Source organism: Triturus cristatus, chromosome 5_1 (genome assembly GCF_964204655.1).
Source record: "Triturus cristatus chromosome 5_1, aTriCri1.1, whole genome shotgun sequence".
Taxonomy (NCBI): Eukaryota; Metazoa; Chordata; class Amphibia; order Caudata; family Salamandridae; genus Triturus; species Triturus cristatus.
Window position 1 is genome coordinate 421,982,170 of NC_140587.1, and position 24,376 is coordinate 422,006,545.

At 42.8% G+C, this 24,376-nt stretch overlaps 1 protein-coding gene across 1 annotated transcript in view; it reads right to left on the minus strand.

Moving 5' to 3' along the window:
• VPS13B (vacuolar protein sorting 13 homolog B) overlaps positions 1–24,376 on the minus strand; it is a 2,934,705-nt gene that overhangs the window by 2,388,350 nt on the left and 521,979 nt on the right. The window contains exons 15-16 of the mRNA XM_085605186.1: positions 21,239–21,433; positions 3,402–3,526 (exon numbers count right to left, since the gene is read on the minus strand). Coding sequence (XP_085461312.1) covers positions 3,402–3,526; positions 21,239–21,433 — 320 coding nt within the window. The remainder of the gene's footprint in view (positions 1–3,401; positions 3,527–21,238; positions 21,434–24,376) is intronic.

Consider the following 24,376-nt stretch of genomic DNA (forward strand, 5'->3'; position numbering starts at 1 on the left):
CCTCACACCACCATGGCAAAAACTAGAAGCAAGCTTGAGAAGTCATGTCATCCTCCTGTGGTTTTGAAATTTGGGTAGTGCAACAACTAATCTCTGGCTTGGCAGTTTGTGTCAAAGGCCATTATCTTTGCTAGTAATCTTATTAATACCTGAGTGGATGAAAGGATAGGCACTGTGTAAACCCTCTACATGCATGGGGTTTATCTTTACCTTGAGGATTAACTGGGCCATCTTCCATTTACCAATGCTAGAATCTTTGCAGTCTCTGTACTGGTCTTGAGGTCTTGGAATGCCTTGTCCACACGTCTCTCAATAGCTATCCATCAAACAATCTTTGACTGCACTATTGGCTAGAAGAGAGTACAACAGAGCAACTCAACAACAGTGGTGCTCACTAGTTGCTTGAGATTGGTGGTGGCTATGAACAAGGCTGCATCTATGATGGCTGAGGAGGCCTGCCCACATATCATGTTAAGGAAAAGGTACAATGTTGTGCCAGACCTAGTAAGTTTACGGCCCTAACATATTCACAATGTTTTCCACTTTGATGGAAGTGTCTGCAAAAGTACTGACTCTTCCCCAAGACATCCAACGTCCTGACCTCTCTATCACGGAGAATTATGCAGGGTGCTGCTGGATTTCAAGACCGGCATTGAACTTTGCTGAAATAAAAAGGTCAGGATTTTTTATTCAACATATACGCTGGCATCATATTAGGAACTTTGTATTTCTTCTCCAGCCGAGCCATGGAGGGGGGGGGGGGGGGGGGGGGGGGGGGAGGGGTTGAAGTGTCTTTTTGCTTGATTTACAGTAAATCCTCTTTCCACGGTCTAAAATGAGACCGCCTTTGACTGGTATTCATAGGTTCTCATTAAATCTGACGGGGGGAGTCTTTTTTTGCAACTAGAATTGGAAAGTCCAGTTATGTGGAGGCTCTTTACTTGCGGCTGTGAAATACCCCAGGAGGTCAATAACCACGAAGAAGATAGCATGCCCCTCATTTGGAATGATATAAGCCTTTTCAGTTTTAACTAGATCCACATCAGCTCTGAGATCTTCAGGGTCTGTGTCATCATGGTTTTGTATGATGTACTCCTCTGATTCATATCCGCAGGGTCAGGGATACTAGAACAGATGATATTGTGCTGTTTCACTGAAGATGGGGACGGTAGTGGCCTTTTGGTAGAGTGACTGGACTAAGCGTGGAGTATCCCAGTGCAACATGGGATGGTGAGCCAATACCTGGACTTCAGTAGTTCTGTGTCTTTACTTAGGGGTCTGTAGTAATAAGGACTAAGACAGAGAGGGTATTGATTGTAAAAAGGCCTTTGCCCCTCTTCCTCATCATAATCACATTTTCACAGTCAAAATGAATAGTCAGGTCCTTGGGCAAAGAAGCACCTTCATTTTCAAAACCTTCCTGTTCCTCTTGCAACGACTTGAGTCTAGCCTCCTGAACCTCCTCTGAAGACTTTCCAACCTATACAGATGCTGTAGGTTGTAGAGAGCTTTTATTTTAAACACCTGAGCAACAGCAGGAAAACTGAATGGAGAGGTCCAGTCTATAACTGGCATTGTACTGCTAACAACACTGTGTTCACCATTGAGGGGGCTTCTCTAATTGACGATTTTGTGGTCTATAACTGAAGACAGCTCATCAAACATGCAGAGGCCATTGGACAGGGGATGATTAATGATGGCACACTATTCGCCTGTGGGCTTGGCAATGAGGAGGCTGTGAATAACAACTCTGGTGGAATACTGGCCTTAACAGGCATACTAGGAGCACATTCGTTTTGCACCTGGGAAGAACACAATCTCCTTAGGGAAGGACTGGATCAGCTCTGAAACCTTCACCAATCTGCCTCCTTTTTACACCTACTGCACATGCTTCCTTTTTGCAATTTGCTGAGGGTGCATGGGGAAGTGCTCTGCACACTGACTTCTCACCAGAAGAATGTGCACTTTTGAGAACAAACATCACCCCTTGCCTCTCTCTGACCCAGAGAGTCTTTGTTGAAGAGGTTTTATTTTGCATTATTAAGATGCATTGTCTGGCTACAGGCAATAAATGCATTTTACATGAGGGTTATCTATAAATATGTTTTGCCCTTTAAGTCTGACCATACATGAAAAGTTTTTAGCCTTGTTGTGAATCTCTGACGAGATGATGGAAACTGAAGGAATAAGGTAGGTCCACGTGCACGTTTATCGACAAAATTGCATGAGGTACGAACAGCTGGATTATATCAGAGCTTCTCAAAAATGACCAATGGGGAAAGGGGAGATCAAAACAATAACTTGTGTGAACGCAAGTATATCTAAATGTACTTCTCTTATAACAGCAGATAGGAAACTTCCGTTTCAGAATATATATTGTTTCAAAACAAGATCCTGAAAAAGATATAGCTTTAAAAAGGAAAGAAATTTGCGAGACAGACAGACAGACAGACACACACACACACACACACACACACACACACACACACACACACACACACACACACACACACACACACAAAATGCCACTAGAGCACAAGAGTTATGGGAAGCAGAGTTCAAAGCTATACCCCACTGCCTGCCTGGCTGTAGATGGTACTGTATGAAATAAGTGCATTCTGTGATTGCAGATGTACACAATTCAGCTGAGAATTTCAAGTAAAGCAGTCAAGAAAGATCAAATACTGGAGACTAAAACTTTAAGTTGAATTCAATAACTTGTCAATTAGCGGGGTTCTCGGGGATACCAAGCATTCAAGACAGTGAGCTGGCATTTAATTAAAGATCAAACTGCTCAATAAATAGATATAAAAGAAAATACACAAATACCCTTCTAAACCTCCTGGAACACAGATACTATTTTTCTTACAAGAACACCACACTCTCTTTCTTGTCACAGAACAAATGCACACAGCACATGCAAAGACACTGTTCTCAATCTAATGAGCATGGGCAGGTCAGTTCAATCTGACTTGCAATGCTAATGACCACCCTATTTAGAGAACCCTCGTACTTGTACTGTAATTAAAGTAAGGGCACATCTGCTATGTAGAATGCTTTGGTCTTTATGTCAACTTGGCCATTTTCTTATCTCTGGTATTTATTCTTAGAAGGGGATGAAATGTGGTCCATGCGGTCCTCATTATTTTAAACAGCAAAACAGTAGAATTTGTTGTCTGTAACTTACGGGGTAATTTAACAAAAAATAATTATGAAAGTGATTAGCTGTGCCCCTCTCAGTAAGGGCCACTGAATATGCATTTATTTGCATTTAATAGCTTAAAGCAACAGTGCCGAAATGCTGCAGACAACCGGACAATACTAAAAGGGACATTGAACATTTCTCCATCAAAACTGCTCTACAATAAATTGATGTAATACTTGGAAGTTCGCACACATACCAGTACTCTGGAAGTTTAAGGAGTTTCCCATACACAGCTGTGCTGAAAGAGGGTAGGACCGGAGCAGGTAAACAGTACGATCCTGTGCTGTCCAAATATGTCAGTCCTGCTTGGAAACCAAATATCTACAACACAAAGAAAATTTACAAATGATTGAAATGTATAGAGGCCCTAAAATATGAGTTTACTGAGTTGTGCAAAAAATACGAATGTTTGTATTAATTAATCAGTCTCAAAACAGGTTATGAATTAATGTATGTTTTCTGTACAGTACACAGAAAATTAAACATTTCTTACCAAGAAACAAACGTTTTTTGAAATAGTATTCCCCATTACCGGTTCTACAAAGGCACCCACACAATCATCAGTATAAACAACAACACTAGTAAGGAGATGCTACTTACCAGTAATACTAGTTCTTCGGCAAGGGTATTGTCTCCGGATTTACATGGGATCTGTCTATCCTAAGATGGGCCGTGTCACTAATGTCTTTCATGTGTGTCAATAACAAAAATACTCTGGTAATAGCGTTGTGCACAGTGCTTGTGTTTGGAGTGAAGTCAAAAATCCATATACTTATATAGTTATATAGTTTTTAGGTAACAACAAGTCAGTACAACACAAGAAGATAATAAACTAACTTAAAAGATTATTAAAAAAAAGTTAGAAACATTTTTGGGGTAAAAATTCAATAAGATACACAATCAAGGTTAAAAAACATCATATTAAAATACAAAATAACAATATCATTAGAAAACAAGAAGTCGACGCTGCGTTTCGGTGAGTTGGTAAAAGATCACCTTCCTCAGGACAGTTTTCTAAACATTAGGAAGCTGCTTGGATACCAATTTGAAGAAGTAATATTCTTAAAATAAGGGGGGGGGCGTGGCTTAGCAGCTCCGCCAGCCCAACATTAATCCGACTAATATCCTAGCTCCCTCGGACCGTTGACAAGTCCTGGAGGGGGCTATCTCGGCACCAGTCATCTGTGGGGGCAGTCCAGTGAGCAGTAGCGGTGTCCGGAGCGGCTGGGCACTGAAATAGACGCGTCCACGAGGCGCGGCCTGGGGTCTGGTGGCGGAGCCGGGGAGTGGATTTTAGCGAGTGGTGTAAAGATGATTCCTTTGGCACCTCTCAGTGCCACATCATATTTATTGACATAACAAAAATACTATGGTAATAGCGTTGTGCACAGTGCTAGTGTTTGGAGTGAAGTCAAAAATCCATATACTTATATAGATTTTAGGTAACAACAAGTCAGTACAACACAAGATGCTAATAACAAACTAACTTAAAAGATTATAAAAAGAAAATTGTAAAAAACATTTGTAAAACCTTTTTTGTACATACATTTTATTCATTCAATAAAGATACACAATCAAGGTTAAAAACATATCATATTAAAATACATAATAACAATATCATTAGAAAACAAGAAGTCGACTCTGCATTTCGGTGAGTTGGTAAATGATCACCTTCCTCAGGACAGTTTTCTAAACATTAGGAAGCTGCTTGGATACCAATTTGAAGAAGTAATTTTCTTAAAATTCTTAAAATAAGGGGTTGAAGATGTCCCACCTATTGAAAACCTCTTTAAATAGGAGACCAAGTGATGTTGGTTGTGTTAGTTGTTGCCACCATAATATTAATGTTCTTCAGATGAGAACAAAGGCTCAAAGATAAATAGATCAACTGGTATGTCAGTACCCACAGCTGATAAGCCGCAGTTGTAGGTAAAAAATCTACAATCCAAGTCTCCACTGTTATATTGTGAATGGATAACGGTATCCTGACCCGGAAGCTGTTCATTGTTTGCAAGGAGGCCATTTCGATTTTATCAGGTCTTAAATATTTTCGGTTGCATGATTAACACAGCATCATAATCAGCCAGCTTGCCACCATTCACAATATAACGGTGGAGACTTGGATTTTAGATTCTTTACCTACATTCGCGGCTTATTAGCTGTGGGTACTGACATACCAGTTGATCTATTAATCTTTGAACCTTTGTTCTCATTTGAAGAACATTAATATTATGGTGGCAACAACGAACACAACCAACATCACTTGGTCTCTTATTTAAAGAGGTTTTCAATAGGTGGGACATCTTCAACCCCTTATTTTAAGAATTTTAAGAAAATTACTTCTTCAAATTGGTATCCAAGCAGCTTCCTAATGTTTAGAAAACTGTCCTGAGGAAGGTGATCATTTACCAACTCACCGAAACGCAGAGTCTACTTCTTGTTTTCTAATGATATTGTTATTATGTATTTTAATATGATATGTTTTTAACCTTGATTTTGTATCTTTATTGAATGAATAAAATGTAGGTACAAAAAAGGTTTTACAAATGTTTTTTACAATTTTCTTTTTATAATCTTTTAAGTTAGTTTGTTATTAGCTTCTTGTGTTGTACTGACTTGTTGCTACCTAAAATCTATATAAGTATATGGATTTTTGACTTCACTCCAAACACTAGCACTGTGCACAACGCTATTACCATAGTATTTTTGTTACTTATTAGGGACCTTCTGTTTTGTATATACTACCTTGTCCCTATTCGGAATAGAAGGGTACCTCCCTTGTTTGTTCTTTATTTCATTTATGTCAATAAATATGATGTGGCACTGAGAGGTGCCAAAGGAATCATCTTTACACCACTAGGTATTGAATTAGGCACTTCTTCATTATTATGTTAAGAGGTTAATAATTAGGGTAATATTTTTACAGTGATACAGAACCCTCTGGCCACACTCATGGACCATGGAAGATGGAAGCATGTACAAATATAAAGTATCTCACGATGAGGGATGCATCAACAAGTAAAGCCAATTAATAGTGAACAAATGCCATGCTAGATATGCTGATGTGGTTGGAGAAGAAGACCAATCCATTAGCTCAAAGAAGGACAACGTTGCAGTCATGGTGGCTCTGTTGGCTGCTATTATGGACATGTGGGTATCTTTCCACCTAGTGCAGTGAACAGGCAGTGCTCCACAAGCTATTAAATCAAACAAAGCTCAAGATAAAATTCAGTCCTGAGGGTAAGTACAAGACCATACTCTGCTTCCTCCCTTGATGTTGCTCTGATGAGTTCCTCTCCCAGGCATGTTTAGCAGTGAAATATCAGCAACCTCAGAAAGGAAACCACAAGGATTGTGGTAAAACCTGGAGATGCATTGAGACCAAAACTCCTAAAATGGCTTTTCGGTTAATTCGTCCACATTTCATAGGCCTTGAGGGATAGCAGGTAAAGGACAAAGAAAGCTGCATATCCCATTAACCCCTTTTGTCTTTGCATCACACAGACAGAGGGCTTACTGGTGACAGTCTCTGTGCTCACATGGTGCATCCACATGAAAGAAAATGCCCAAATGTAAAACAAAATCCATACTAAGGGTGGAAGCTATTCTTGGAAATAAACAATTATGCCATGAGCACAAACTCCTCATGATTGTGATTCGGAACAAATGGTACGTTTTCTCCCTGAAAATATTGATTTATAGTGTTGGTTTGGCATGAATAAATGGTCCTTCCTGTGTTCCTGCAAGATGAATACATGAACGTAAGTTCCCTACACGATGAAGGGACAGAGACAGTCGTTGGTCTGGACAGCTGTTAAAATATGAGCCAAGGACAGTATTTTGAGCCTGTGGTAGTCCACGAAATGTCTGAGATCATGCAGACCCAGGATTAAGCAGAGAATTTTCTTTCTTTTCCATACAAGAAAATAGTGGGCGTAATACCCCATTCTATTTCTAACAGCGGCATCAGCTTTTTTGCTCTTAATAAGTGAAGTTTCTAGACCTTCTGCCGATGTCTCTGGGTACTTAGTATCCCACAAGGCAAAGGGAAATGTGGAAGATTTAACAGAAAGGTACTTGTGAGAAGGCTTTTTACTTTGTGCTTCTTAAGAATTCTGACTAAAATGTATGAGAGCAGTGGAGTAGAATTAACAGTAGACCACAGGGGCTTAAAAACAAGCTATACTGAACATCGAACTGGCCTTACTGTAGGCCCTGACAAAATGAAACGTCACTTAAGCCAATTTTAGCGATGAATCCCAGTGAGACAAAGGAAGCATTCCAAATAAGCATACACATGTACAAAAAAAAATCAAAAGCTGGAGAACACTAGTTACATATACCTACAGACATGCTTAAGCAGTACTGATGGTCTTACAAAGAAAAGCATAGAGCCAGCCTCGCACATGCACCTTGATAGCTGATCAGTTACCTTTGAGAGGGCAACAAACAAATCATGATCCCAGCACAGTAGTCCTGTTAACAGATGGCTGGTGACCAATAACCTGTTCTTGTGAATATAGCAGGGGGAGGAGGGTAAAATCAATCTACTAGGGTTGTGCTGCTGCCTAAAGCAAATGGGAGCGTGTATCAGGTGCAAGCTTAGGCATAATACATCTCATGCTTTAATTTACATTAACTTGCAAGTAAAAAAGTGGCCAGCTCAGATCCCTGTAGTGGTCCTTCTAATCCAGTGCCTAATGAACTGGTCAGGCCTGGATTTTGTGTACGGTCATGTCTAGAAAGAGGCGGGCCACACACAACTTTAGCATTGATCCAAATTTTGTCAGAAGACAAGTGACAGCACATGATTGACAGGGGCAGACAGAGGTGGCCTGTACCTTGACAAACTAACTCCCCTCACTCTAACATGCTTCCCAATTCAATAATATCTAAACTGCGATACAAACTACAAGGAAAAAATATGACTGTCTGGGCAGGAGTAAGTCAGTGCAAGGTGTCAGAAAGTGCCAGCATACAGATGTGTTAAAGCCCGCTTCAAAATTACGATCAATAAACTAAAGTAATCTAATGTTTACCAACTACAGAGAAACACAGTAAATCACTGCCCCAGCGATTCAAAATAATAGGGTGAAAAAGCAAGAGTGTTCACATTCTTTACTCTGTGTCCGTGCAACATTTCAACTCTCTACTGCAGGAGTAATCGGTATCCTACACCCAGTATAGCCTCATAGTCTCACTTTTTATCCTTGCATGCCCTTTTAATATCCATAATTGTTTCAATGTCTTTGCCCCCAAATTAGTGCTCGTGCTTTCCCCTGGTGATGTGAATACAGCCTTTGAAGTGCCAGTGATTTGCCTAATGTTTCATATTATTCTTCCACTTTTCTCCTTCCTCAGCAATTACAGCTAAAATGGCCCTGATCTTGCACTCCTAGCCTCTTTATCTGCTGCTCGGCGTAGGCACCCAACAGGCCAGCAGTCTGGCTGGGTTTTCCCGCTGACAAATCAATGTGTGTATCCAAGGCATCAGTATCCTGGTTGCATTCGTCTATAGAGATGGCCGAGTTTGTTAAAACCATGCGGACTCGTTACAAACGAAAGAGTCATAAAATCGAATACTGGCACGGTGGCTTTGATCAGGATCTTTCAAAGTTTGCTAATCATTTTATTTAACTGAGGTATATGCATAAGGCTGATGTACCCAACAGAGAATCAAAGTTGAGGAAACAAAGTTGATAAAAATGAGTTTTATCTTGCTTGTGCAATGAGAGTAAATAAAATAAATACTGTAGGGCTTTGGCTAAAGAAGCGGATTAATATAACCGTTTCACTGCAGAACAAGTGCCACACTATTATGCCTTCAAACCATAGGTGATCTGCGCCACAGCAGCTTTTTACCCCCACATGTGAGATTGTTGATTCATACGCATGACATCTGAAAATGCTGGAACTACCATAATGCACCGTGCCATGCAAAGTCCAGGAAGCATTTTCTGTGATGGTAACTTGCAAGGCTACACCGGCCACCACCAGCTGTACAGTAATGGCTGAATCAAAGCTAGAAGAATGACTCAAGTTATAGATTACGTATGGACACACAGACTCACAGGAAGACTCGGCACACATCTACCCACAGATGGGGTAAGAAGGACACAGACTCACAGGAAGACTTGGCACACATATACCCACAGATGGGGTAAGAAGGACACAGACTCACAGGAAGACTTGGCACACATCTACCCACAGATGGGGTAAGAAGGACACAGACTCACAGGAAGACTTGGCACACATCTACCCAAAGATGGGGTAAGAAGGACACAGACTCACAGGAAGACTTGGCACACATCTACCCACAGATGGGGTAAGAAGGACACAGACTCACAGGAAGACTTGGCACACATCTACCCACAGATGGGGTAAGAAGGACACAGACTCACAGGAAGACTTGGCACACATCTACCCACAGATGGGGTAAGAAGGACACAGACTCACAGGAAGACTTGGCACACATCTACCCACAGATAGGGTAAGAAGGACACAGACTCACAGGAAGACTTGGCACACATCTACCCACAGATGGGGTTAGAAGGACACAGACTCACAGGAAGACTTGGCACACATCTACCCACAGATGGGGTAAGAAGGACAGCATGAAACCAAGAGGCAGACAGAATTACACTCTGCCAGCCTGCGGAATTAGCTCCACAAGCACGACGCTGTCCCCAGCAAACAATATCGCTACCACACCACTTAGACACACATCTTAGCACACCTTTATGCAGTGGAGGCGTGAAGAGCACTGAAAAAAACCGAACAAGAGGAGATTTTCACTCTAAGGTATTTATTGGTTTCTCAACAATTAATCTTGGTGTCACACCACACACACTAACACACATTTATGGAGAGGTGATGTGAGGGGCCCGCAAGGACTCCAGAGTGAGGGAGACTTGGACTCTGCCAGCCTGCGGTATTGATTGCACAAGCATGGTGCCTTCCTTCGTCCCTTACGAATAAGCATTGTCGCTGCACACACACAACTTAACACGCACTTATTCAGAGGTGATCCGGAGCGAGGGAGATTTGGACACACACACCGTTAGCTCCCACATTTATATAGAGGTGATGTGAGGGGCCTAGAAGGCCCCGGAGTGAGGGAGACTTGGATACACACACCCTTAGCTCACACATTTATATAGAGGTGATGTGAGACTTGGACACACACACCCTTAGCTCACACATTTATATAGAGGTGATGTGAGGGGCCTACAAGGCCCCGGTGTGAAGGAGACTTGGACCCACACACCCTTAGCTCACACATTTATATAGAGGTGATGTGAGGGGCCTACAAGGCCCCGGTGTGAGGGAGACTTGGACCCACACACCCTTAGCTCACACATTTATGCAGAGGCAGTGTGACGGGCCTCCAGGGACTCCAAGAGGTCAAGTACCGTCTTGACCTGCATTGACTTTAAGCAGAATGGACAGGGCTTTCAGGAACAACATGCATGCAATCATGGAAATCACCTTTATGACTATTCATGTTTTATGGCAATGCCAAGTTCGAAATATTGGTTTCACAGCACATAATGCACTTTCTGTGAAGAAAAAAAGGTATGCGATATTTTTAGTCCTTCCATATAAAATGTTTCCGATGGACAGTAATATTAACATTTCCCTTGTTTAGCGAGGTTTGACTTGCACTAAAACAGACTTCCTCTGTGATAAATAGGAATCGCAGATTATAACATAATATCGCAGGGCATCTTAGGATTTATGTCATAAATAAAAGGCAAAGGAAGTGAGGCTGATAAGATGAACCTTGCCTGTGTCAAAGAAACAACTCCTTTAAATAAGAACGAGGTTTTTCTTTTGTTGATTGCTATTAAGACTGCAGATGACTGTGCTGTTCCGCTGTAAAGGATGAACTTGACTTTGGTCCACTAGTATTCCGCAGATCTTAGGATCCTTATTTCAAGGAAGCAGTAGCCCTTACCCACCTAGGTGGCATGCTTCATCATCGGGCTCGCTCACGTTGGGAACAAGTTGGTACCTCCTCTTACAATTTTGTATGCTATATGCAACTATATTTGCCGTGGGTATGGTGCACCTGCTTCATTCTTAAGCACGTCCCAGTTCTAGACTCTGACACACGTGCTGTATGAAGTATGTTTTTGTGCACATACAGGAATCATGTGGGTGCAAATATTTAATCACAACATGCATGATCCTTTTATATTTTCTGGCACTTCGGAGCATGAAACATGTTGACCTTACTGAACATAATCAAAGGCTCATTATTATGCCTGTCCTGGGTCAGTCTTGTTTCTAATCTTGACATGGTCACTCACCAGGTATAAAGACTGCTGAGGGAGTGTCCGTAGTACATTTTTAATTCACTCAGTTACCCAATCTACCACCCATCACAAACAACCATCCCAAGGGCAGTGACCTGAGCTCTAGCAAACACTAGGCCAGGGAAAGAGAAAGAGATCTCTGTCGAAGAGCCCCAGCTGCAGCGCCCACTCAGCGAGGAGTAAGCCTGATGATGAAGCATGCCACCTAGGTGGGTGAGGGATTCTGCATCCTTGAAAAAAGAATCCCTAAGATATGTGGAATAATAGCGGACCGCAGTCAAGTTTATCCTTTGGCCATACAGCGCAGCAGCACAGTAATTTGCAGTGTGAATTGTCAGTCCAGGAAAATTGTGTGCCAGAACTGTCAAATATTCTCTCTTCATTACCCTCATTTGTGTATCATACAAAATTACTATTCAGAGCACAGGGCACCACGTTGATAATAAAATTAAATTTCCTAACACTGTAAACAGAAGTGTAAGAAAAAAACAAGCATTGGCATAGCCAATAGGTCTCGTCTTTGGGACCGTCTAAGTGTTTAGCTATGCACCTTTAAAGTAATTTCTGCTTAAGCACTGATTTACAACTCGCCTTTCCAACAGCACGCGGGAGGAAAGGCAGAGAGAAGACTTTAGCAAAAACAACACAATTTTAAAATATCCAATGGCATGGAATATTATTCAGAAATGAAAGCTTTGGCTATGAAAATAAACATGTTATAATTATGAATTTAATGTTTGCCCTCGTGGGCTGCTGGACACTCATTACGTATAAAAAGTGAAGGGATGACTATGTCTTGTTTACATTGTTAATTACCATGGAGAGGGTAGAGTTCATTGTGGACCGAAACAGCAGGCCTTAGGCATCGGATCAATGAAGGGGTGGGAGGAGGATGAGGAGCAACAAAATCGTAACCCTTGAAATGGAAAAAGGAAGTTTGTTACGCAACATCAGAACATGGGAGGGTGATGGAGAGAGAGGGGCAAGCAAGAAGAACAGAAGGCGAGAAGGAGCATTTAAATAAAGAACTCTGAAAGGATGCACACAAAGCCAATGTTTGCCCCCCAAAAAAAGCTCAACTAAGAAAATGATCAATTACATAAACGCTTGTGTTGTCATTGCTTGCACGAAGTTGAGAGCAAGCGTGACTAACACAACAATAAATGTTCTGCCTTTCCCAAGATACAACGGAAGTTTCTTTTCCAAGGTCTGTTGTTGGCAAAGCAAAGTCATTTGTGCCGTAGCACTGATTAACAACTCGCCTTTACAACGCAATGCAGGAAGGAAGACAAAACTAGAGGTAAAATGCACAGCATACCACAACTCCTGTTGAGCCAGTGCCGTTTTTATGCACTCCCAGGCCACGTGCACAGAGAGGCTGCATGCAGCACTATGTTTTTTTGTTATAAGCTGCAAGCGGGTGTGACTCTGTACTGCAGTGACCATACCATCAGTCTGCTGCTCAGAGCGCCTACTTCACCCATTGCTTCGCCCATTGAGGCGCGGGCTCCATGCTTAATTAATATTAATAATGGCAGGAATGGTCTGTGCGCCTCAGTGCACACAGCAGCAAGCGCTGTGACTTCTGTCTGCAAAGGACAGCAGCGCTCCACCTCTGCGGTTAAGTTTCTCTGTTTAATATGGTAGATGAGGAACAACTGGTTAAGTAAGGCTAGGGGAATTTGTGCCATGCACTCTCCCCGTGCCTAAAAATGAATCCGCCGTCTGTACTGCAACCAGTGCTCACAGCACGCTAGGCAAATTGCTCACTTTCCCCGTGCCTCAAAATGAATGCGTCATCTGTACTGCAACCAGTGTGCACGTAAAGCTAGGCAAATGGCTCACTCTCCCTGTGCCTAAAAATGAGTGCGTCATCTGTACTGCAACCAGGGCTCACGGAAAGCTAGGCAAATCGCTCACTCTCCCCTTGCCTAAAAAAATTAATGCGTCCGTCTGTAATGCAACTAGTGCTCCCGGAAAGCTAGGTAAATGGCTCACTCTCCCTGTGAGTAAAAATGAATGCACACGTCTGTACTGCAACCAGTGCTCAACGGAAAGCTAGGCAAATTGCTCACTCTCACCGAGCCTAAAAATGAATGCGTCAGTCTGTAATGCACCGCTTATGTAAAGCGCTCAGATAACTTTGGGTCGGGTTCGTGCTATTTACAACAGCAAAAAAAAAAAAAAAAGCATGAAGGGCACCTACTATCATCAGGTGGCTCTCTCTGTCCACCATGCTACAGAGCGGTGTGAACGACAGTGGATCAGCTGCTGCAGGGGAGAAGGGGAGGTGGGCAGGTCTGAGGCCGGCAGCGGCTGTAGAGGTGATCCCGGGAGAGGCTCAGCCCAGCAGATTACAAACGCGTAGTCTCCTTAACTCGGCAGCGTAGGTGGGAGGAGCTGCAATAGGCAGGCTGATTTTGTCACTGGGATAAGAGAAAGCACGGCGCTCGTGAAATAAGCAGCGTGCTGAGAAGTGTTATTAAACAAGCGCGCAATAGGCAGGCTGATTTTGTCACTGGGAAAAGAGAAAGCACGGTGCTCGTGAAATGAGCAGCGTGCTGAGAAGTGTTACTAAACAAGCGCGCAATAGGCAGGCTGATTTTGTCACTGGGAAAAGAGAAAGCACGGTGCTCGTGAAATGAGCAGCGTGCTGAGAAGTGTTATTAAACAAGCACGCAATAGGCAGGCTGATTTTGTCACTGGGAAAAGAGAAAGCACGGCGGTCGGAAAATGAGCAGCGTGCTGAGAAGTGTTATTAAACAAGCACGCAATAGGCAGGCTGATTTTGTCACTGGGAAAAGAGAAAGCACGGCGCTCTTGAACACAATACCCGCCAACGATGTTGTGAGTTCTGTCACCCCATCTGAAACAAGCCCGGGAGTGGTATGTGTGTGCGTGCGCAGTCTTTACTTTTCAAGCACTGCACTTGTGCTTGTGGCGCGCCTCTGCTCGCTCCCGCAAGGTGGATGCAGCCACAAGCCTGAGTGCAGTGCTTGAAAAGTGAAGACCAATGGCTAAGGTCCTCCTAGAGCAGCGCATGCGCGCTGCCTAGGCGAGACCTAAAAAGAGGCCCTTGCAGACTATCTGAACACTCAGGACTTCTCTTCGAGGGAGAGCAAACTCCTCAAAACTTGAAATAAAAACATAACAAGTATTAGTAAAGTCTATTAGTCTAGCTTAAATGTAACGAAGTATGCAAAAACAGGCATGCGCATACACTATTTGCACGCACTAATGCAATTTACCACATTAAAGCTAAAGCTATTACCTTTGCCAATACTGGGCAAACGTTTGGCAAAAACTAACAAAAAAACGCTGCTTTCTGATCAGAATGCCTACAGGAACTATAGAGTTAAATGTGACAGAGTAATGACTGTGTGCTTTTCAGATGTAAAATAGTCGCATATTGCAACAATAATGTTTCCCAGAAGAAGGAATGATGCGACAGACAGCCACCACCATGAGGTGAGAATGATGCTCCTCTGATTTGATTTGACATTTTTAAAGTGCAATAATCAACCGAAGGCATCAAGGCGCTGTAGCCGACCATCCAGAGAACCATGCGCAGCCTATAAATTGTCTGGTGGAAGCAAAGCCCATTCTACATTTATTTACAAGAAATGGCAATAACAAATCATGCAGACAGCTGTACTGTTAACCCAGACCCAACAAACTAGTCCTTCATACATTCCAATGGAAAGTATGAAGGACTATAGAAGACGTAATGATACCTACACAGCCAACAGCATGAGGATTAATTCTCCTCTGGGTAGAGCCAAAGCCCACTCTATGTATAGTTTAAATAACTGGCAGAAGTAGGACTACCAGACCACTGCGCTGTCACATGAAACTTACAATAAACTATTAGCGTATGGTCAGGTACCCACTGTGTACTGCCAGCTAACACTTAAACTGGGTGAGGGTGGACGTGGTGAGGTCCACAGAGGAATCTCAGCACAGGTCCCACTTAGAAAAGCAGCAAAGGAAGCCCGAATAATGTACGAAATGCATCACCTATACACAAAGAAAAAACACCTTAAATGTAAAATGCAATTATCTTCTTACATATGGGTTATAATGGGAATATGCGGCACAGATATCTAGCCAGGGTGCCGTGGACCCTACAGCAAGCAAGGCGTAAGAGCCCCCTGCCCTTCTGTCGGTAGTAGAGAGCACTCATTTCTCACAGATCTGGCCCCAAGTGCCACCGCGCCTGATGCAATAGATATGCCCCTGGGCAATAATGCCCGCATTCTAGGACTCCGCAGACAGAAAAACCCGCAATCTAAACGGCACAAGGTCACAGTGTCCTCAGAAGCCCGGCTCTAAAATGGAGCATTCGCCCAGAGCACTGCTCCGAAAATAATCTTCAAAGGGTCACCATTTATGTCATGCTTACCGACCAGCAGACCTTCGGAGTCCGTCTACGATTTGTCCAGTGTTTACAGACCATTAGATCTTTTTTGGGACTGCCTCCAAAACAAAGGTGAAAACGTATTTTTGAAAATATCCCTATTAATGTGGCTAAAGTATGACGAATCACTGGACATCAAGCTGCTCTCCCAGAAGTAAGTTTACACCACCATTTATTTTTATGTGCCTGCTTTAAATAGTATAAACTGAATCTATTTACAGATATGCTGCACGTTATGTAGGCAATGTTTATGTTAGCAACCACATCTAAGGACTAATGCAGATCAAGGGCAACGACAAAAGTAACAGTAACAAAATAAGTTTATGTTTTGCATTGCGCGTAACATAGCACTACGGTGGCAAACCGCATTACTAACAGCTCTAGCGATGACAAGCAGGGCACGCCCCAATGATTCCTTTGAAGTAATACATGTATGAGAATTTTGCAACATTAGCCCCCAGGTAGCAGCCTCCTAGGCAGGCCTCACGCCTCAGTTAATGAACGATCATTTCTGAGGGGACGATTCAATGACACTTTATCAGCCACAAAACCTAGAGTGCTAACTGCTTATCCACATTGTCCATGTGCGGCTTCCATGATGGAAGAAAATACCGACAGTCAGCTGGCTCGTCGCTTTACCCGAGGATGAGCCCACTCACTCCACTCCCACTTTCTCCTATGTGTTCAAGGTACAAGTGATCAGCGCTGTGCAGTGACGTACAAAATAAGGCCATGTTAATTAGCAAAGCTGTATTTTGTTCCCCCATGGAATAACTAATCAACTGATATATATTTACAGAGCAGTCACGGTGCCTTGCTTGACTAACTGCATTGCTTGTTTCGAAGGTGCTCAATTTCTTCAACTCTCAGTTGGGTCATTTGTAAGGCACGCTGTGGCATGTTTCTTTATTGACTATGTATGCGTAACAATGCCACGGTGCATGTAATTAGGAGCCAAAGGGCAGAGTGACTGATGCCCACATAAATTGCTCTTTTATGTGTCCCAAAATGGTAGACTTTGGACACATGGATGCTCGTTTCGACTTTATATCTAGATGAAGATTTCACCTGCCCACTGGACATAAGCCCAGGGCACAGTCCTGTGGGGGGCTGGGAGGGGGTGAGGGATGGCGGCCTTTCCGGGCTACATTACAGAAAGAGCCCCAGTGGCACAGCATGTGTGTGTCGTGTTCCTATCTATTTTTCCCCAAGAGCACTTTGGTATTACAGAAAGTGATGCAGACACTTGTGCAACCCTTTCTGATATACAGATCACGGCAGTGCACATGTAGTCCCGAACAATCCTAAGGGGACACGATCCAGAGCACAAGATGGACCGGTTGCTTCCAACAGCCGGCCTGCTTTTCACCAATAAGTTGCCCCCAGGGCAGGAGAGAGCTTGAAGTTGCCCAGGAGGCAGCACATTATCTGTAATAGGGTACATTGAAATGGTCTGCTCCTAGTGGACCCTGTTAAAGGTGTCCGTGGTGCAGAACAGGGCAATGTGCCCTTTACAAAATATGGCCTCTGGTCTTTTAGAGAATTCCTATTTGCAGGTTATTGAAATTTCGGGGTTAAGAGAATTATGGACGATATGGAGGCTCAACTGAACAGTGCTGTTTTCAAATGCATGTATGGAGGCCCCTTCCTAATTGTATCCTAGAGTCTTTGTAAACCTTCACTGACTGAAAGACGGATTTTCATTTACAAATGATCTACCATTCCATATCCACTCACTATCCTTCTTTCACCATCCCATCCTCCATACATTTGCCCTTCACCATCCATTCACTAGCCACCCCAGGGCCGGCTTTAGCACTGGTGGTGCCCAGTGCAACAATCTTTTATAGCGAACCCGCCCGCCTCCCCCGCCCATGGCCTCCTCCTCAGATTCCCTCACTACCACCCGGCAAAAGGGCCCCTCAACTCTCCATAGCCCCTCTCTCACATACATTTCATTTGTTTTAAAGTGCTGGTAAAGGCTTGCTTTATTAATCCACTCAGCTATCCAATTTAAATACAAAGCTGTTCTTTGCAGCAGGCAAATTAACCCTTTGTGCTACTTGATGGTGAGTCAAACTGCCACTAGACAAAACTCTGATCTCTCTTTCTAGCAGGAACATTAATCACGAGAATTATCTTGACATTTTTATTGCTGCCTGAAATCTGGATGCACAAGAAACTCTGCTTCAGCTGTTTTTAAATCGTAAGTTATTGCTAAACACAGTGCCGCCAACTGAGGTGAGCACCCCCTCCAGGTCAGCGCCCAGTGCGGCTGCATCGGTCGCACTGCCCTAAAGCCGACCATGATCCACCCACCATACACCACTCCACACCCATTCCCCCTTCAACTCATATTCTATCCAGCCATCCATCAATCCCTCAACCCATTCTCAATTAATTCTGCTTCCATTATATATCCACCATCTGCTGTCCAGCAATCCAGTGCTTAATTTGAACAGGTGGTTTCCGGTACCTAAAAACGGGTGCTTAATTGTCAACACCAGCACTTATGACAGTGCCGCATGATGGCGCTGTTTGTGCAAATAGAAGATGAGCAGAACAACAGTTGTTTATTAATTCAATATCATTTTAAAACAACTATTCCAGCCGCCAAAGCCATTCTTATAGCTTTGGGCCTCGAACATTTTGAATTGTCACACTTGTAGGAGCGTGATGGTTTGTGGTTCTGTAGGCAATGTCATTAGCAGAGCTGGCAGGGGCAGTGGTTGATGCAAGCTGTGGTGGCCTCCTCACCAGGGCCTGACACTTATTTTACCCACAAATTAAGCATAGCAGCAATCTATTACCATGCACTATTTACAATAAATTCGCCCTCTTCTATCCCTCCACTATCCTTTTTCAATACAAATAATAAAACGTGCATGTCCACCGCTCAAATTAACTTCATATTCCTCTAAACTAATTTCCCCACTAATCCTGTTTGGGTTCCGGAGTAGAGTGCCACCTGCCGAAAAGCGATTCAAGCATTATATAAATGCAAACCTTTCCCTCTTCTATCCTGCCACTATCCTTTTCAATCCAAATAACAGAGCAAAATGTTCACCACTCAAAATAATTTAATATTTCCCTATACTAATTCACCAATAAAACTTTTTGGGTTCCACAGTAGTGTGCTACTTGCCAAGAAGCGCTTCGACTCCTCGTCAGGGGTAGTAAGCACTATATAAATGCAATTACAAGCGATTCTCTACCATCCATTCACATCCACTCGCCATTCTAAGGTCTATGGATCCATACAAACTGAAGAGCACTTCTTATGTACCACATTCAATTTGTGCAAGAAACATTTGGTAGAATGGTCAATTTAGTATATTTCAGCACAATTTCAATAAACTAGAATATACAAGAATATTGAAAAATCGACTCTAGCTATTGGAAAATAAACTATACACCAATACAAAGCAGGAACTTCTTGAGTGCAAGATGCACATGAATGATGTTCAATCTCATATCAAATGTTTATTGTGTTTCTAATACACAACTACGGTGGGAACAATGAAAACATTCCAGTGTGGAAAAAGGCTTGAGCGGGCAGGCAGCCAAACAGATGTGCAGCTACACAATATTAGAGTCCTACTTTTAAAACAGATCTGCGATGGATTAGCAAAGATATTTAATAACGTGGCAAATAAAACACCTTAAAATACTATTGAAAGGGGAAAACCGAATGTCTTTTCAGATACATTTACAACTGGTTGAGAGGCAGGCTTCACAATGTAGTGACATACAGCTGCAAAGGAGGTGGCCACAAAGTGCTCTCACTCGCACTATGTCCACACGGCTGTCAGCATTAATTTGTTAACAGGCACCTAATAGAAAGGGACGTCTCCTAAGATTCCCCATCTGCGGCGCCGACCACCATCCACTGGGCAATCTGTGGTCCCCTATGGTTTATGTGTTTGGAAATGTCCCCTGGATAGTGCGGTAAGTTTCAAGATGCCACACAACAAAAAAAGGATGAATCTTCACCTGCATCTCTTCAGAAAGGGTACCTAGGTAGCCATGATATACATACACAGACAATGGAGGGTCTACCGAAAGAGGAAACAGTATAGTGTGGCAACCCCTCTACACACTGAGGGCACTAGAAGCACTTCATCATTGGTGCCCATACATGTATGCCATAGCCCATCATATGTGGTGTTCTCCATCGCAATGGGTTCTTGCACCCTCTTCCTAGGAGCTCCAAAAATTAAGTTCCTCCAGTTGCAACTATGTCAGATGCTCGATTTAGCCCCTTATGGTCACATCAGGCCAACCACTTCTATTCATGTGCCAGGAGGTTCCGCAGATCACCATGAACGGAAGTGGGCTGAAAGAATATGAACAACAAGTCGGGTTACTAACATACACCAGAGTTCTTTGCCAAGTTCCATGCAAGGGAGCTGATTTGCGCGTTCCACACATGCTCATTATAGGTGGGTGCAGGAGTTAAGATAACCCCCTAACAGCGGCTGCTGCCGCCATCTCTGAACAACTGCTTCCCTGATTCTGGGCCAGGATTTTAAGAGAAATGCTGAATCAGCTTTTAGGTGCTGGCACAAACTGAGACAGCAGAAGTAGGCACCTTCACGCCAGTCCTATCACATATGCCTTACTCTATGTGATCTGCAGATCAAACAAGCATTGGTATAGCCAATAGGTCTCGCCTTTGGGACCTTATAAGTGTTTAGCCATACAACAGTTGCATAACTAAATACTTATAAGGTCCCAAAAGCGAGACCTATTGGCTATGCCAGGTGGCCGTACGGCCGCGAAAGTGATCACGATCAAACATCAAAGCGGCCGTGCGGCTGCAAAAGTGAAAGTAATCGCGGAAAAACGCGGCGCCCGCGCACATGCACTGTAGCTCTAGGCTGGCCTGGTAGCACTTTTTGGAGCCCTCTCAAAAAGTCTCGGCAGACCAGCACATGCGCTGGGTCAGGCGAGACCTAAAAAGGAAAGATCCTATTTGTGCATTTGTTTAGCTCACCAAACCAAAAGTAAGTTAGCATGCAAGAGCAACTCTTTGAAGAAACACTGTGGCACCTTGCCTTACTCGGTAAAGATATATCCTGAAATATAGTAACTCGCAAGAAATTAAACTTCCATCTCTTCTATTTTAAGGCTGACATGTTCAGGGCAATAGTTTTCTGTTGGTCTTACTTTAATGCTATTTTAATATAGCATTCTCACTTCTGATTTAAAAAAAAAAAATGCCCATCACATTTTAGAGCTTTATGACAAATACAAGCATCCGCAGTGTAATCGCTATAAATGACATCTTGAGTTTACCTTTAGGTAGCAATGCACGTAGCAGTGGTGCAGCAGGTTGTCAGAGGGTTGGCTGAGATTGCTGACCGTCTGTACCAGCTGCTCTGTATACATTGGCTCCGAATGTTCCAGGTTGATTTTGTCCACCATTATTCGAATAGCTGGTAACGGTCGTACAGGCTGAAATGTTGCAGCGTTTAGAAAACCACTGGTGTGCTGGAAAGTAACACGATACTGGTTACACAGGCACAGTATGTTTCGAATTACACTCGACTCCACAAAGACATGCTATAAAGTGATTTATCATGTCAAGAGCTTCAAAAGCCATAGAGATGACTGAAAAAATATTTTGCTGAAGTTGAGATTGTCAGTTTGTATACTCTTTTCCGTGTTTTAGAGGAGTAGCACAATTCTGCAAAAAGTAACAACACTAATGGGTAACAACAAAATAAAAACATATACATCAGGGAGCACCTGTCACACATTTATACATCTATTCAACAATAGGTATCCTAGAAGAGACAGAAACATTTCAGTAATAACATTTATTTCATTGGCAGTGATCGACAAAATCTCATTTCCAGTCCATAAAGCTCATTCATTGTTTGTCTGCTTGCAGTACTTGTTAGCTCAGTTTTCCACTTTAAGGTTCTATAAGTTGGTATTACACTGTCATTGATTCAACTGCATTGGTCTTCAAAAAAATATTATAATAATTCCTTAGCTCCTTCCGTTAGGGATGTCATTCAACAGTCCATGTGAACATCAACCCTGCTAACATGTGTTCTGTGGTCATCAGCTTTCTCACCTAATTGTAAACGTCTTAGGAAATAACTTCTCATTTTATCGTCACTCTTAATTATTTCCATAAAATGTTTATGGCATGGTTTCCCATACTGACTCAAAATTAGACTGCATCAACGGATACAGTGTTCTCATTACAGTGTTTCTTATCAAAATAATTTCTCTTCTATGCCTAAAATATGGCCATTTGCTCATTAGTGTGGCATGGAAAGCAAGTGTTATTACCATAATTATTCTATAGTGTTTCATGAAATGATTAGAGCAGTGCTGAATTTGGAAAAAGAAAAAAAAAGTAAGTGCCAGGACCAAAGGTATTCCACATCTGACCACTGCAGCTGGTACCACCACAGCTACAGAATGTGAGTAGTACCTACTAATGATGAAACTCAAACAAGTGTGATTTGTTGGACTAGTCCAGGTTGTCTCAATCTGTGGGGATAACTTGTAAGTAATAGTTTTTATCCTTATTACAGAATATTAACTAGGCAAGAGCTCCACTGATGAACACTGCTTAAAAAAAAATGGACACAGCATCACCCTTTTGTAGACTCTCAAACATGTGCCGGTGTTTAAAACAACGTACCAGTGCCAAGCCCCGGCAAACACTGTCACAAATTAAGCACTGGAATAGATGTATAAATGTGTGAAATGTGCTCCTCTGAGTATATTTAACTTTACAATATCCTGTTAGGTAGCTAATATAGTAAGTGCAACTTTAGAAGATGGGTCCCGGGCCTATTGCCAAAGAACCAAATACATAAAATAGCTTAAGATGTACATTTTTAAAGTAAAGGTTCACTTGTGGTTATCCGGACGCCGATTAATAGATGCTTATGTCACCCAACTCTATGGTACTCATTATATCAACCTGTAGCGGATGAGAAGTTGAGTGGTACAGCCAAGATGTAAACTCGCAACCACGTGGTCAAAGACAAATGGTGGAAGTGGATGCATTAGTCCACAAAGTCATCAGTCAGCAGAACAGTTAGCGCCATTTCTATATTTGAATTTGGCCGTTAAGGGGCAGGGCAACCCGGTATGGTGGCAGCGCGCTTTACAAATGATTTTCTTTCTTTCTTTCTTTGTTCCTTTCTTTCTTTCATTCATTCCAACATACTCCGGTTCAATCTATTCATATTTTCTGCTGCCAGCCGCACATCCCTCCAGTTCATTTGACATCCCTTTCCCATTCATCGGTGCCTCAGGTGGGCGGCTCACACTTCCGGGCCGGTGATCCCTCCGCCCTCCCAGGTTGCAAGAAATGACGCCCAGGCACTGTAGGGAGGGAATCCTCCACCACGCTGTGCTTCAGGTTCACCCTCACTGCTTCCACCAGTTAAGTTTCATGAGAGAGAGGACAGCTCAGGGCACTGCTGAGCCTTATGCCATCCAGAAATGACAGCACGACCCGTTCGGTGGCTGCCGTGCCTGCCTTTCAGAGCACCATCACTCCAAAGCACAGAGGTTTCCCTGTTATTAGTTATCTTACAGTATTGTTTCAGCATATCACATCTGCTTAGTTGGCAAAAGGAACACTGCATCCACGGCAATATGCTTTATGTTCCGGGTTAAATAGGTTTATAACGGCTGTGGGTGGCCATGTGCTATTCGATAAACACTATAATTGTATCAATTTCTTTTTCGTATTCCCTAACATGTGTAAACCGGTGTCCAGGCCTCATCGAACAAACGTATTTCATCCTTCCCTGTTTTCTGAACAGATCTTTAGCCTTTGCTTCGGTCACTCCCGAGACAAAAGAGTTTGGAGACATAGTCCATGAAAAACAGGAAACATCATGTGCGCAGGTGTAAATGATTGTGACTGTTGTATATCGTCACATACAGGAAGTGTCAAGAGCTGTGAAAAATAAGGTAACACCTTGAAAATGCAATGTAAAGAGTTTAAGAGAGACACACACAGTGTCTCTCTCTGCACAGTATAGGGGATTTCAGCTGGTGCCAAAGTAAATGCAACACTTTTAGTGTTCAAATATGAGTGGATTGATAAAGGAACTGAAGAGAACAGAGGTATGGTAAGTGAGTGATATTATTGTACTGTGCCCTAAAGGGCATATAAGATTGTTCTTTAGAAATATAATGTTTTGTGACTATTATGACCCTGCTCTTTTGATAAGTGATGTACAAGTTACTTACCTTCGGTAACGATGTATCTGGTAGAGACGATTCTAGCCGCAGATTCCTTAACGAAGAATTATCCCCAGGCGTGAGACTGGATCCGGAAATCATTTTGCGTCAGCATCTCTGCGCGCCGGGGGCGGTACCACGCGGCCCCGCCCTGACATCGTCTGCGGACTTGACGTCAGCAAGGTCACATAAGTCACAACCCGGCGCGCT